This window comes from Pleurodeles waltl, chromosome 3_1, assembly GCF_031143425.1.
Source record: "Pleurodeles waltl isolate 20211129_DDA chromosome 3_1, aPleWal1.hap1.20221129, whole genome shotgun sequence".
Classification (NCBI taxonomy): domain Eukaryota; kingdom Metazoa; phylum Chordata; class Amphibia; order Caudata; family Salamandridae; genus Pleurodeles; species Pleurodeles waltl.
This window is the reverse complement of record NC_090440.1, coordinates 1,975,159,401-1,975,172,620: the sequence shown is the minus strand read 5'-3', so window position 1 is coordinate 1,975,172,620 and position 13,220 is coordinate 1,975,159,401. Positions and strand designations below refer to the sequence as shown.

Below are 13,220 nucleotides of genomic sequence, written 5' to 3'. Positions count from 1 at the left end.
GAAGTAACATAGAACTGAATTTTGACCAGTAAAGCAATGTATTTTCTTTACTTCAATACCTTGAGGAAAAGAAACAATAAGTGGTAAAATAAAATAGCTATCAGGAGTGGGATATGATTGTAAGTGTGACACAAATTTGCTATTTCAGATTGCATGCGGGCAATAGTGTTAGTCATTGATAAGGGATCTTCTCCCAGAATAAATTGGATAATGGTGATGGAGATAATTTAGAGATGGGCACTAACAGGTTGTCTCCTATAAATGTCTTTTTACACCCCCCCTTTCAGTCTCAGAACTGTTGCCTTTTCTGGCTCCTCCTCTGGAATTCCTTGTTGGCAGGCTCATAATGACCTTGCTATTTATCTCCAGCTCGCAAATAGGAAAACAAAGAAATACACCCACTGACCTGTGCACATAATGACACCTTAGATGTGAAAGCATCCTCTATAATGGATCTATTTTTTGATACATTGGCTGATTACCTGGGTGATACAACTGGAATGATCTCTCTTTTTGTGTTACCCGTCATAGTAAGGAATGGTTGTGTGCCATTGACAGTAGAGAGGAATTTCACTCAGAATTCCAACTCCTTATAACAGAGGTTTCCCATATTTGTTAAAGCTGGGTGGAACAATGCTGTTGTCTTCAGACTCATGAGGGAGCTGTGGATGGCCGAGTTGTGGGGTGATCCTTTGGTGATTGATCTGTATGGTCATATTTGTCTGATTAATCACCTTGGCTTTAGCAGTCAGGGGCCATATTATACATAGGGCGCACTGCACTAGTATGTGCCATGGCAAATCTTTCAGTGATTGATGTCAGACACAGACCTGGCCTTTGTACCTTGTTACAGACACTGTACAGCCACCAGAGCAGCTGTGAATTGTGGCCTTCCCTCCGGGCATTGCATTAGTGAAACTCCGGACTGGCTGTTGAAGCAGCTGATTTTTCACACTGCAGGCAGTACCTGGCCTGATTTTGGAAGGAAGTAGGTGGATGTAGTGAGGGACTGAAGTTGTCTGTAGGGGGATATCTGGGCAGGCCAATGGGCCCCATTTTCACCCTTCGAGGATTTGCCCTCAAGAAGGGACACACTGATTGTGCTCCACTTCTTTGTGGCACACAGTCAGTGCACCTCTTGATAGTCTCACCAAGCTGCATTGACATATTTGGACAGTAAATACCTTAATGTTAATTACATTTGGCTAATTGCACTAGCTGGGTGCTAACAGTGCCCATCAAAACAACTTTCTCAGTAGGGGAGCTTGTGTGTAGAGCTTGCCTGGTAGACTGACAGGAGTGTCTTATAAGCAGGACAAGTGCACAGCTTCCCTTAGAGGGAACTTGCTTAACCTCAATGCGGTATACATTAGGTTAAATACCGTGCGGCCCCACCATTCTGCTTCTAAAAACAATTGTCTGTTCAGCTTTAAGCTTATTTTTTTCCACCATCAAAGCAGAGTATCAGCTTGATTCTGCTCTGATGGTGAAAACAAACAGGTGAACTTGCATTTTGTATACCAGGCAGATATTTCATTCACTGGTATTAAAATGGTTATACATATGAAATAGCCCATCATGCATTACTATGCAAGCTACTGTCGTTAGTAGCGGGAATACTCGTTGGACTGGACAAACACAAGAATAGGTTAAGGAAACCATCTAATTAGAAACAAAGAAGGGAGATGGATGAGAACGTCTTTGAATTATAGGCATAGGTTGGACATAAAGGCCCATATTTATACTTTTTGACGCAAACCAGCGCCGGCGCTGGTTTGCGTAAATGTTTTACCGCCGGCTAACGCCATTCCTACGTGCCATGCGGGCGCCTTATTTAAGGATTGACATTAGCTGGCGCTGCGGGCTGGTCAGAGTAAAGAAAAATGACTCAAACCAGGCAGCGCCGGCGTAGGGGAAAATGGGGGTTGTGCGTCAAAAAATGGTGCAAGTCAGGTTTGAGTCAAAAATCATGGACTTGCACCATTTTTTGACGCACAACCCCCATTGAAATGACTCCTGTCTTAGCAAAGACAGGAGCCATGCCCCCTTGCCCAATGGCCAAGCCCAGGGGACTTCTGTCCCCTGGGCATGGCCATTGGTCACAGTGGCATGTAGGAGGGCCCAACTTAGGCCCCCCTATGCCACTTTAATTTTTTTTAAAAAAATACTTACCCCAATTTACCTGTACTTTCCTGGGATGGATCCCCCATCCATGGGTGTCCTCCTGGGGTGGGCGAGGGTTCAGGGGGTGTCCCTGGGGGCAGGGAAGGGCACCTCTGGACTGCATCCATGGTCTGAGACCATGGAAGTGAGCCCACAGGTCCCTTAACGCCTGCCCTCACCCAGGCGTTAAAAAATGGTGCACATCAGGCTGTGCGCCGTATTTTAAGGCCCACCCCTCCTGTGCGTCAAAATGACGCAGGAGTATAAATAAGGGGCACAGGCCTTAAAGTCATTTTTTGGACAGGAACGCCTACCTTGCATGTCATTAACGCAAGGCGGTTTGCCACATCCAAAAAATGACGCACACAGAGGTTTTCTGACGTCTGAGGGGTCGGGCGTCATAGTTTAAATATGGGGCAAGGTTTGCACCGAATGTGCGTCAAACTTTTTGACGCACATTCGGCGCAAACAGAGTATAAATATGCCCCAAGGTCCGCTTTTTTATGACAGACATCTAAAGCCCTCTGTAGGCACAACCACGAAAGAGGATAAAATATTGAAAAAAGCCTTTCTACACATTGCCTAACATGAGAACCAATGGTATTAATATTGTACATTTTGTTTCACATTGTGGTCCAAAAGTCATTTTACTTTTTTGTTTTATTCTTGCTGCAATCAGTCGGCTGTTACGCTGGGTACTTAAACTTTTGATGGTGTACACCTGTTTCACACAAAAAGCCACCCCTAGTGATTTTATATCAATTGATACACAATTTAGATTTAAGCTAAATCCTTCTTCTACGATTTGATTGAGATTATTGTCATTAATAACCCCACTACAGTGGAAAAAACGTAACTCCTGTGGGTAATTTTTGGAGTGGCATGCCGATCAAAAGTCACTTATCGGTGGCCAGTCATAATCTTTGTGGCGTCAGTGTCCCTATGCATTCACAGGGATTTTCACTCATATTTTATAGTAATTCTCGGATGCATCTCTTGTTTATACCCTTCACAGGTGAAATGTAGTACATGGGAATGTCTTGTCAGCCGGAAGATGCCATCTGTTACTGTAAATTCAACATTAAATATGCCCTCCTTACCTTCAATTACCTAAAAGAGATTAGGGGAAACGCACATACTCATAAACACTTGTTATATTTTATGACACACTAATTTGTTAACATGTCTTGTGAACACAATTAAGAATCCTAATTCAGTTTTTTTGTTTTGCAGGGGATGTTTGTTTACCAACTGCAGGCGAGCTTTTTGCAAAACCAGGTACACCTTCTACTTTACTTTCTTTTTGTGTATTTAGAGATTTGTTTTATCTTTGCTGAATCAATGTCCCTTTTGGCAAAGGCAAAAACTGTGTTTCACGATTGAACCCATTTGCTGACAGAGAAGCCACATCTCAGTACAGTGACTCATACTCACCCACTTTTACCTATGCTCATGCCCCACCTTCACCATGGTCCTCTCTTTGTTGCACACCATTAACAAAAAGCTCTAGTACCATCTCTCCCTGCTAATAAAATATCCAGTAAAATATGTAGTTGGGCTGCACTCTTGTTGCATATGCATGTATGCAAATGTATGATTACAGTACACACCCAACAACATTAAATCTGATCTAGATAAAGTCATTATCATTGTCATCATCATCTTCATCATTATCACCATCATCATAATATGGTGTTATAAAGCACTGAACACAGAAATAGGACACTATTTGTTGATAAATACAGACACATATTTACACTAACAAATGCATATTTGGAGCCTTTTGAAACTGAAGGAGCCTGTGGGGCCTATTCAAAAAAGTAACTTTACACACAGCTACATCTACACATGTATATTTACTTTTAGACTTTGTAGTAAATTTACTACTTGTAGTTATTTATTATTTCTGAGAGTAAATGTACTACAAAGTGTAGATGTATGTGTCTCCACCCCATACAAGAGGGGGTGGAGCTAAATTTATTAATCTAAAGTTACTACAGACAAAAATGACCCAAAATAGTTGTAGCTTAGACCTGATGTAAGTCCAGCACCACATATGGCCAACCACTGGTACTGGAACACCCTCCCATTCAAAATAATAAAGGGAGGGAATTAAAATAAAAACCCTTAGCAAATAATGTTAAAACGATAATTTATTTTGACTTTTTAAAATATCTTATATATAAATGTAATTTAATGTTAAAAAAGTATATGCAAACAAAAAGTAAATATTATTTCATGATGAAATATTTTATCACTTTTTAATTTAAAAATAAATGTTTTGTAAATGTTATTTCATAGTAAGTAAGTGCAAACTTTTAACTTTAGGAGGGATTTTTCTTCAACAAGTCTTTCAAAATTAATGTTAATTTAATGTAGTAGATTTAAGTTCATTAAATATTTATTCCAAAATTAAGTTCATGGTTTAATGTTAATATTGGTAACTTTTACCTGTTGGAAGAATTCTCTGCCACTGGGGTGGAGATATCCCTATGGAAAAATATAGGGAAAATGTAACAAGATTATTAAATGAGTAAAAATATTTGTAGGCTAAATATTAATGTAAATTAATTGAAATATTTATTGTATTTCTATATTTATTTTAAATTTAGAACAAAATAAAAAAAATGCTAAGGTACTATTACCTATATTTTTAATTAAGTATGTAATTCATTTGGATATATTACACTTAATTAAAATGACGTTTATACATTTATTAAAGAAAAATCTCTCATGAATGCTTGTACTTATTTTGTATTAAAAATGAAAAAAGTTATTGTTAGACCTGCAGGCCTTTTGCGCCCCACATCATTTGCCTTTATCCTTCCATTTTTGCTGCTCTTGTTTTTGTTGGCCTTAGGACTCTGTTCACTTTACCACTGCTGACCAATGCTAAAGTGCTTGTAAGCTCTTCCTTTAAACATGGTTAATTTGGCGTACACCAATTGGTACATTTCATTCATGTGTAAGTCCCTAGTAAGTTGGTACTACATGTACCTGGGCCTGTAAAGTGAATGCTACTAAAGGGCCTGCAGCATGCCTTGTGCCACCCACTTAAGTAGCCATTGAAAAATGTCTGAGGCCTTGCAGTTTTAAACTGTTATTTTGACCTGGAAAAATAAAACATTTTCTAGTCCTAAAATACATGTAAGTCACCCGTAGGGTAGGCCCTACACGCCCTTATGGTAGCGTGCAGTGCATTTAAAAAGTTAGATATGTACTGCTAAGTTTTCCACTTCTTGGTAGTGGAAAACTCTTAAATTCATTTGTCACTATTGCAAGGCATGTCACTTCCATGGGATAACATTGGTTTCCCTTATTACATTTAATAAGTGGTAATGTTTGATTGGGAGTAAATAGGAATGTTGTGTTTGGTGTCTGAGGAATTGTAATTTAAAATACTCTTCAATGATAAATTTGGATCTTAAGTCAATTCTGAAAATTCCACTTTTAGAAATTTGTCATTTTCCTGTTTAGACCATTTGGTGCATGTAGCCTGTTCCTGTGTCACATGGCTAGGTGTAGTTGGCATTGGCCATTCTGTATTATGTAGGATGCGCTATCTTTGACTTGATGGGGGGCAGAGATGTCACCTATTACACTTACACTTCAAAGGGACTGGCTCAACTCACACACAAAGGACTTCACACAAGCCTATTGTCCGCCCAGACAGACCAAGACCAGGACAAGGAGGCAGGAAATTCCAGATACCTCTGTAAAGGGAAACTCCAGAAGCTTCTCCCGCTTCAAAGTGGATACTGGTATTAATATTGGTCCCTCAGACCCACTACTAAGATCACTTCTGGACCTGTGTAGATTCTGAAAAAAGACTGCTCTGCCACTCTACTGCAAGAAGGACTAATCTATTAATCTGGAACTGATAACGCGCCCCTTACTAGATAATTTACTTAGACTGGGACTTGTTTTAGGCCGATGAATCTTTTGACCCTTATTGAAGATACCTCATAATGAGGCAATTATTCAACATATTAATCAATAGATCAATAACATCATCAATATTTACCATAACAAAACAGTTCAATGGCGTTAATGAGAATCGAGACACACCATGACCTTTCCGTCATGAATAACCACACAGAGTTTATGAAGATTTGATATTTATTCCCTATTGATTACAATCTACTAGCAAATTTATTAGTCTCAAAATCATAAACCACATCAACACGGATATAATACAACAACTAGAATAAGATTTCATTAACGCAAAAATCATAAACATTAGAACATAGCACGATGTCAACATGGATTAATCTCAGCAGAGTATCATTAGTGCATTATTCAACAAAGCATAGATTCAGTCATTTGTCTATTTGCGTCATTCAGTGAATTCCTTAACTAACCTCGAATTAGCATTAGCATGTTGGGCTTCATGCAAAACAATTTAGCAATATCAATTTAGAAAAGCATCTAACTATGGTCTCTGTCAAAAGGGAAGCAGCTGGTACCTAGAAAGGAAAGGCAAACAGATAATTACAATTTCATCATCATATAGTTACCCTCCGTAATGGGTCAGCATACAGTGTCAGTCTTCGTCCTCAGGACATCAGTTGAATCGCCATCAGCCAGAAAACACAGCAAAGTTCAGTAAGCAGGGGCAATAAGGGACACTTCCCTCATAAGGAGGAAAAGTATAGGACGGGCAAACGGGAATAGGGTAAGGATGTTTTTAAGAATAAGACAGCAAAGACTCTAGGCAGAGTGACATAGTGGCTAGGTAATAACAAGAATGGCTCACAGTGGCATCTCCCTTCTTCTGGTGTCAAAGGTTTTTATCCCTTTTCTGTTGTACAGTCCCCTAATTTCCAATTGGACAAAATTGGCGCACCATTATCTCCATCCAATAGTTTAATAGTCAATCCATCAAAATTGTCACCCCATAACAGTTCTCACGTAGTTAATTGGTTCTTGTGATTGACGTCTTCAACGGGTAGAATGTCCAGTATGATTTCATGTTCTTGTGGTCCTCTCACAGGTCTAGTCAGTAGTTCCATTGTCTATACCAGTTCAGGCAACCTTGTACCTGTTGCAAATCTACACTGTTGCATTCAGCAAGAATGTCTCCTTGAGCAAGTCAAATTTCATGAGAACGGATTTACTACGGTTACATACATCCTCCAGTTTCTGGAAAAATACGAGTACATGTCCTTCAGCAAGTCAGCACGTTAGAAAAACATTTAATATGAAACCGGGCAGCTAGGCCCCGACTCATGCTAACTAAGGCCTATTAATAAATTCAGCAAAACCTTAACATATAACTCTTAATACTAATACAAAATCATACATTAATACATCATTAATCCATTATTAGTCAATTTCATTAGTCACTGTATATGTTGGCGGCCACTCCCCGCGGGCACATATCAGATGCACGTTTAGTAAAAACACAGCAATACATCTTCTATGCAGCATTATTAAGCATTAATTCGTAAACATTTCATTGTTAATTTTGATTATAAGAGCTATGCTCCGTCAATCCCTCCTCTGATGACACTTGTCATCACACAAAACCTTTCCCTTCACAACCTTTCACTTTCTTAATTCACGCATCTCAATCTCTTCCCCCTTTCTTGACTTTTCATAATTTTCTATGAATATTTTCTCCCTTTTCTTTTCTTGTCTCTTCTTATTGCGTTTTGCCAATTTTTCTCTAACTCTTTTACTAATTTTACATGATAACCATAGTCCGAATAAACAAGCTAAAACAATCATTATTCCCTGTATTATTTTTGCCAATATCCCATGCCAAATATTACTAAACCAGTTTCCCACTTTAGCAAGTCCCTTTCCAACCTTTTCCCACTCTCCAGGTTCTTTCAGTTCCTTCAAATCTGTACTATCTCGTGTTAGATTAGTAAGCATACTTCTGATTTTATTACTATTGTCGGGTGTATAGGTACAACAATGCCTCTCATTAAGCATCCTACAGACTCCGCGAGCTTTCGCTAAAAGAATGTCTAAAGCAAGCCTATTTTGAAGAGTCATATCCCTTTCCGCAGCAAGTTCAGTATCCATCAGGAGTATAGCCCCTGTGAAGTTTGTCAGCATGTTATTCACAATAGTAGACAACTTTCGACGTGTAATGCATCTATAGCTAATTTGCCTTCTGTCTTTATTGCACTTTAAGCGTAATCATTTGCAAACGTTTGTTTCTCTAACCCCTTCTCTAGCTTTTCTTTTAGCATTTTTCTTCTATCATCAGTGTGATCTAAAAAGCTATTTTCTACAGGCGTTAGTAAGCAGGTTAAATTGTTACGATGCGCATAAGCTGCACCAAACATCAGTGTGGGCTCAAAGAAACCCCTAACTATTTTTATACTATTATCTCTAGCTAACTTACTCAAATATTAATCTATAGGCACAAAGGAGAACACTACATCTATATTTGAATAGAAGTACTGAATAGATTCTTGATCGTAAAGCCTTGTTAATAACAAACTACAACTTATCCCGTAGGTTAGTGGCAAACTATGATAGGTAACCCCTTCTTGTACTGATGAAAGAATTTTTGTGCACATATAACAATTCTTCGCATCCATTGTTTCAACATACTCATTCATCAAGCGATCATTAGTAGATAGTTCCCCTTTGGTGTTAGTTCCCTCATGCAGATATTTCGTATCCTGCTCGAATCTCTCCCATGGTGTTGGTGTAACAGTCTCAGGAATTGTAGCATTGTTAGTCTTACTCTTATCCACCAATGGCATTCCCACAATCACAGCTATTATTACCACTGCACACACAACACCCAAAGCAACACTCAAACATTTACAATGCACATTTATTTCAACGTCATCTCCTGATCTAGGCATGATCTGTAAAGAATCAGAAAGCAGAACGATATAAGGCAAATAAGCAACTGAGGAAGATCTAAAGCTCTTATATATTTTTTCTTTGAGCAAGTCTTTCTTTAGCAAGTATTTACAGCGCTTCACTCACTCCCGGGACCCTTTGTCAAATCGGGTTAGCAGCTTGTCATAATCGGTTTTTCAGAGTCAATTCAGGTTAACAGTGTCACATCCGGTAATTCTATCAGTCTCTTTTCTCAGGTTTCTCTTAATTCAATTTTCAGCTTAACACAGGTTCTTATTTGTGGTCAACTTCAAGTACCATAATATTGACCTGGAGTTTCTCGATCAAAACAGAACGCCAAGAATTCTTGTTGCCACTCAGCTGATGTTGCATAAGCCCATTCAGGACCACCGTACCTTCTGTTTGCAACTCTTTTTCTTTTCAGTCTGCAATCACCCTGCAACTCTCCTTCACTGAGATCTTCTTTCCTTGTCGTGTCAACTCCCTCCTCTATTGTTTCGTTAATGACCACCTTCTCCTTCGAAGCTTGTGACTCCGGCCAGTTATCTCCCTTGAGTGGTTTCCTACCAATCGGCTTTTCAGGTTGCTGGTCAACACCCTCCTCTTGTGCTATGGTGTTTTCTCTTGATGGATCTGCAAGCGGCTCAGGAGCAGTCAGAACACTTTGACTTCCTTCTATCTCACATCCTTCGCCTTCAGGGTCTGCCAGGGGTTCGACTTCAAACCTGTATCTGTCTGGTTCTGGGAGAACCTCTCTTTGTGTCGGTCCTCCTGGTGCCTCAGTTGAGATAGGCTCACCATCACCCTTCTGGATTTCGTTTGCTGTTTGATTGACCAAGCTGTCCTCAACGAGTTCTCCTCCAGTCTCAGTTCCCCTTAGATTATTCTCCGGCCCTGAGACTTCCTTCTCTGCAGCTGTTGTTTTCGACAACTCGAGTTCCACATCAGTTGGACACGTCACCTTCTTAGTGTGACTGGCATGAATCCAGTTTGGAAGTCATGCACATTTCACAGCAGTAGTAGTTTTCAGTATCACCTGATATGGCCCCTTCCAACGTGGCTCCAAACACGACTTCCTCACGTGTTTCTTGACAACAACCCAGTCCCCGGCTTTCAGAGTGTGACCTGGATCATTTATTGGTGGCAGTGTGGTGGCTTCCACCTGGTGAGAGAAAGAGCGCACCACGTCAGCCAGACCCTTGCAGCAGTCCAACACCATATCATCCGTGATATTCACAAGAGCATTTGCAGGCACTGCGGGCAATCTCATAGCTCGGCCCATGAGAATTTTATGAGGAGACAGTCCTGTTTTCTTGTCGGGTGTATTTCTCATTGACATTAGCACTAAGGGCAATGCATCTGGCCATTTCAAGTTTGTAGATGCGCACCTTTTTGCCATTCTCGATTTCAAGGTACCATTCATCTGCTCCACTAGTCCTGAGGCTTCAGGACGGTAGCTACAATGCAACTTCTGTTCAATGTTCAATGCGGCACACAAGAGCTTGATCACCTCATTGTTAAAGTGACTTCCCCTATCGGATTCTAAAGAGATCAGAAACCCAAACTTGGTATCAACTCCCTAAGCAGCAACTTAGCTACCGTGAGACTGTCATTTCTACGTGTAGGGTAAGCTTCGATCCAGTGACTGAAAATGCACACAATCACCAACACGTACCTCAGACCTCCACACACAGGCATCTCAATGAAATCCATCTGCATCCTGCTAAATGGACCTCCTGCTCTCACAATGTGGCTCAAATTCACCACGGTCCCTTTCCTTGCATTCATCTCCTGACAGATGATGCACCTGTGACAGATACCTTCTGCAGCTTGTCTGAATTTTGGATTGAACCAATCGATTTTAAACAACCTGATCATGGCGTCTCTCCCAGCATGTGCTTGACCATGTTAAATCTGGCAAACTGTGATAAAAGACTGTTTGGCAAAACCACTTTCCCTTCATCTGAAACCCACAAATCATCAGGTCTTTGTATAAATTGCATTTTGAGCCAAGAGCGTTTCTCTTCTCTGCTGGCACATGCCTGTACTGATTTAAACTCTTCCAGTGTATCAACCACTCTTAATGCATAACCTGAGCATGTCTCATTTTCAGTTTCCGGTAACAATTCCCACTGATCTTGGAACGACATACAGTTCAATGCACAAAACCTTGCAATTTGATCTGCATATCCGTTTCCCATTGACACAAAGTCTTGCGACTTCACATGAGAATTGCATTTCACCACAGCAATTTCAAGAGATAACTGAATTGCGTGCAACAATTCCTTAAGTCTTTTGCCATTTTTCACTGGAGAACCAGAAGAGGTCATGAAACCCCTTTGTGACCATAACGGGCCAAAATCATGGACAATTCCAAATCCGTGTCTGCTGTCAGTATAGATAGTGACTTTCAAATTTTCAGCGGCATGGCATGCCCTAGTAAGAGCAACCAATTCAGCTACTTGAGCAGAATACACTCTTTCGAGACAAGATGCTTCCAGGATACCAGTTAATGTACACACATCGTATCCAGCTCTCAGTACTCCTACTGAATCTCTCAAGCATGAGCCATCAACAAAGATAATGTAATCATTCTCTTCTAATTGAATGCCTTTAATATCGGGTGCCACAAGACAATCATGTTCTACTTCCTCAGCATCATCAATATCTGCATTGTCATTAGGAAGCAAAGTTGCCGGGTTTAACACAGTACAGCGCTTCAAAGACACATTAGGTGACCCCAGTATGATCGTATCATACTTGGTTAAGCGAGCATTTGTCATATGTTGAGTCTTTGTTCGGGTGAGCAGTATTTCGACTGAATGTGGGACCATTACTGTTAAGGGATGTCCCATCACTATACCTTCACATTGAGTGAGACTTTGACCAACTGCTGCAACTGCACGCAAACAACCCGGTAAGGCTGCTGCAACTGGTTCCAAAGTAGCTGAAAAATATGCTACTGGGCGGTTTGCACCTCCATGGACCTGTGTCAAGACAGACAAAGAACAAGCCTCACGTTCATGACAAAACAGTACAAAAGGCTTTGTGTAGTCAGGCATACCTAAAGCTGGAGCCCTGTTCATACTCTCTCTTTCTCTGACATAGTTATAGCACCCGGGCCATCTTGAATCTCTTTGACAGTCAACCTTACCAAAGGCTTAGAGATAATCGAGAAGTTAGGAATCCATTGGCGACAGTAACCCACCATTCCCAAAAACATCCTCACATCCCTCTTGGTTGTGGGGGGATTCATCTCTAATATGGCTATTACCCTTTCTTTTGATATTTTCCTTGACCCTTTCTCAATCAGGTGACCTAGGTACTTCACTTTTTTCTGGCAGTACTGTAGCTTCTTTGGGGACACTTTATGTCCATTCTTTCCCAAATGATTCAATAAGGCAATAATGTTGTATCTGCAGTCATCTTTCGTTTTGGACGCAATCAACAAATCATCAATGTACTGTACTATAGCCGAATTAAAAGGCAGTTCCAAAGATTCCAAATCCTTCTTCAATATCTGATTGAAGATGGAAGGCGATTCTGAAAACCCTTGAAGAATTCTACACCAACTGTAAACTTTGTCCAGGAATTTGAAACTGAAGAGAAATTGGCTATCCTCATGAAGAGGCACCGAAAAGAACGCTTGAGACAAATCCACAACTGTGAACCATTCTGCATTGCATGGGACCTGAAACATGATCACAGCTGGATTTGGCACTATTGGACAACATTTTACCACAATCTCGTTAACTTTTCTCAGGTCTTGGACAATTCAAACTTTCCCACAAGGCTTTTTCAGACCAATTATTGGAGAATTACATGGGCTGCTCATCACTTCTTTCAAAACCCCTTGCTTTACAAAGTCTGCAATTATTTGCGTCACCTGTATAAGAACATCTTGTGCCATATGGTACTGCGGTACCTGGGGAAACACCGCATTTGGCTTCACTTCTACTTTGACTGGTTCTACTCCTTTTATCAGTCCCACTTCCTTTCCTGTCAAGTCCCACACTTTCTCTGTCACTGTCCCCTTTAATTCAGTTGGCAAATCAGTCATTGTGAACATCGGGAAGAATGTCATCAAAGGGTACTCTTCGTCTGTAGTCTGTGTTTCTGTCTCTAAGATCTGACCATCATCCCCTTCGTCATCACTGTTTGTCTGCACCTCAATTCCTTCATTAGAACAGGTAATCGAACACCTCGTTTTACACAACAAGTCTCTT

General features: G+C 40.4%; 1 protein-coding gene across 1 annotated transcript in view; it reads left to right on the top strand.

Moving 5' to 3' along the window:
* LOC138283648 (multidrug and toxin extrusion protein 1-like) overlaps positions 1–13,220 on the top strand; it is a 423,588-nt gene that overhangs the window by 227,243 nt on the left and 183,125 nt on the right. Inside the window, exon 4 of the mRNA XM_069221585.1 lies at positions 3,397–3,441. Coding sequence (XP_069077686.1) covers positions 3,397–3,441 — 45 coding nt within the window. The remainder of the gene's footprint in view (positions 1–3,396; positions 3,442–13,220) is intronic.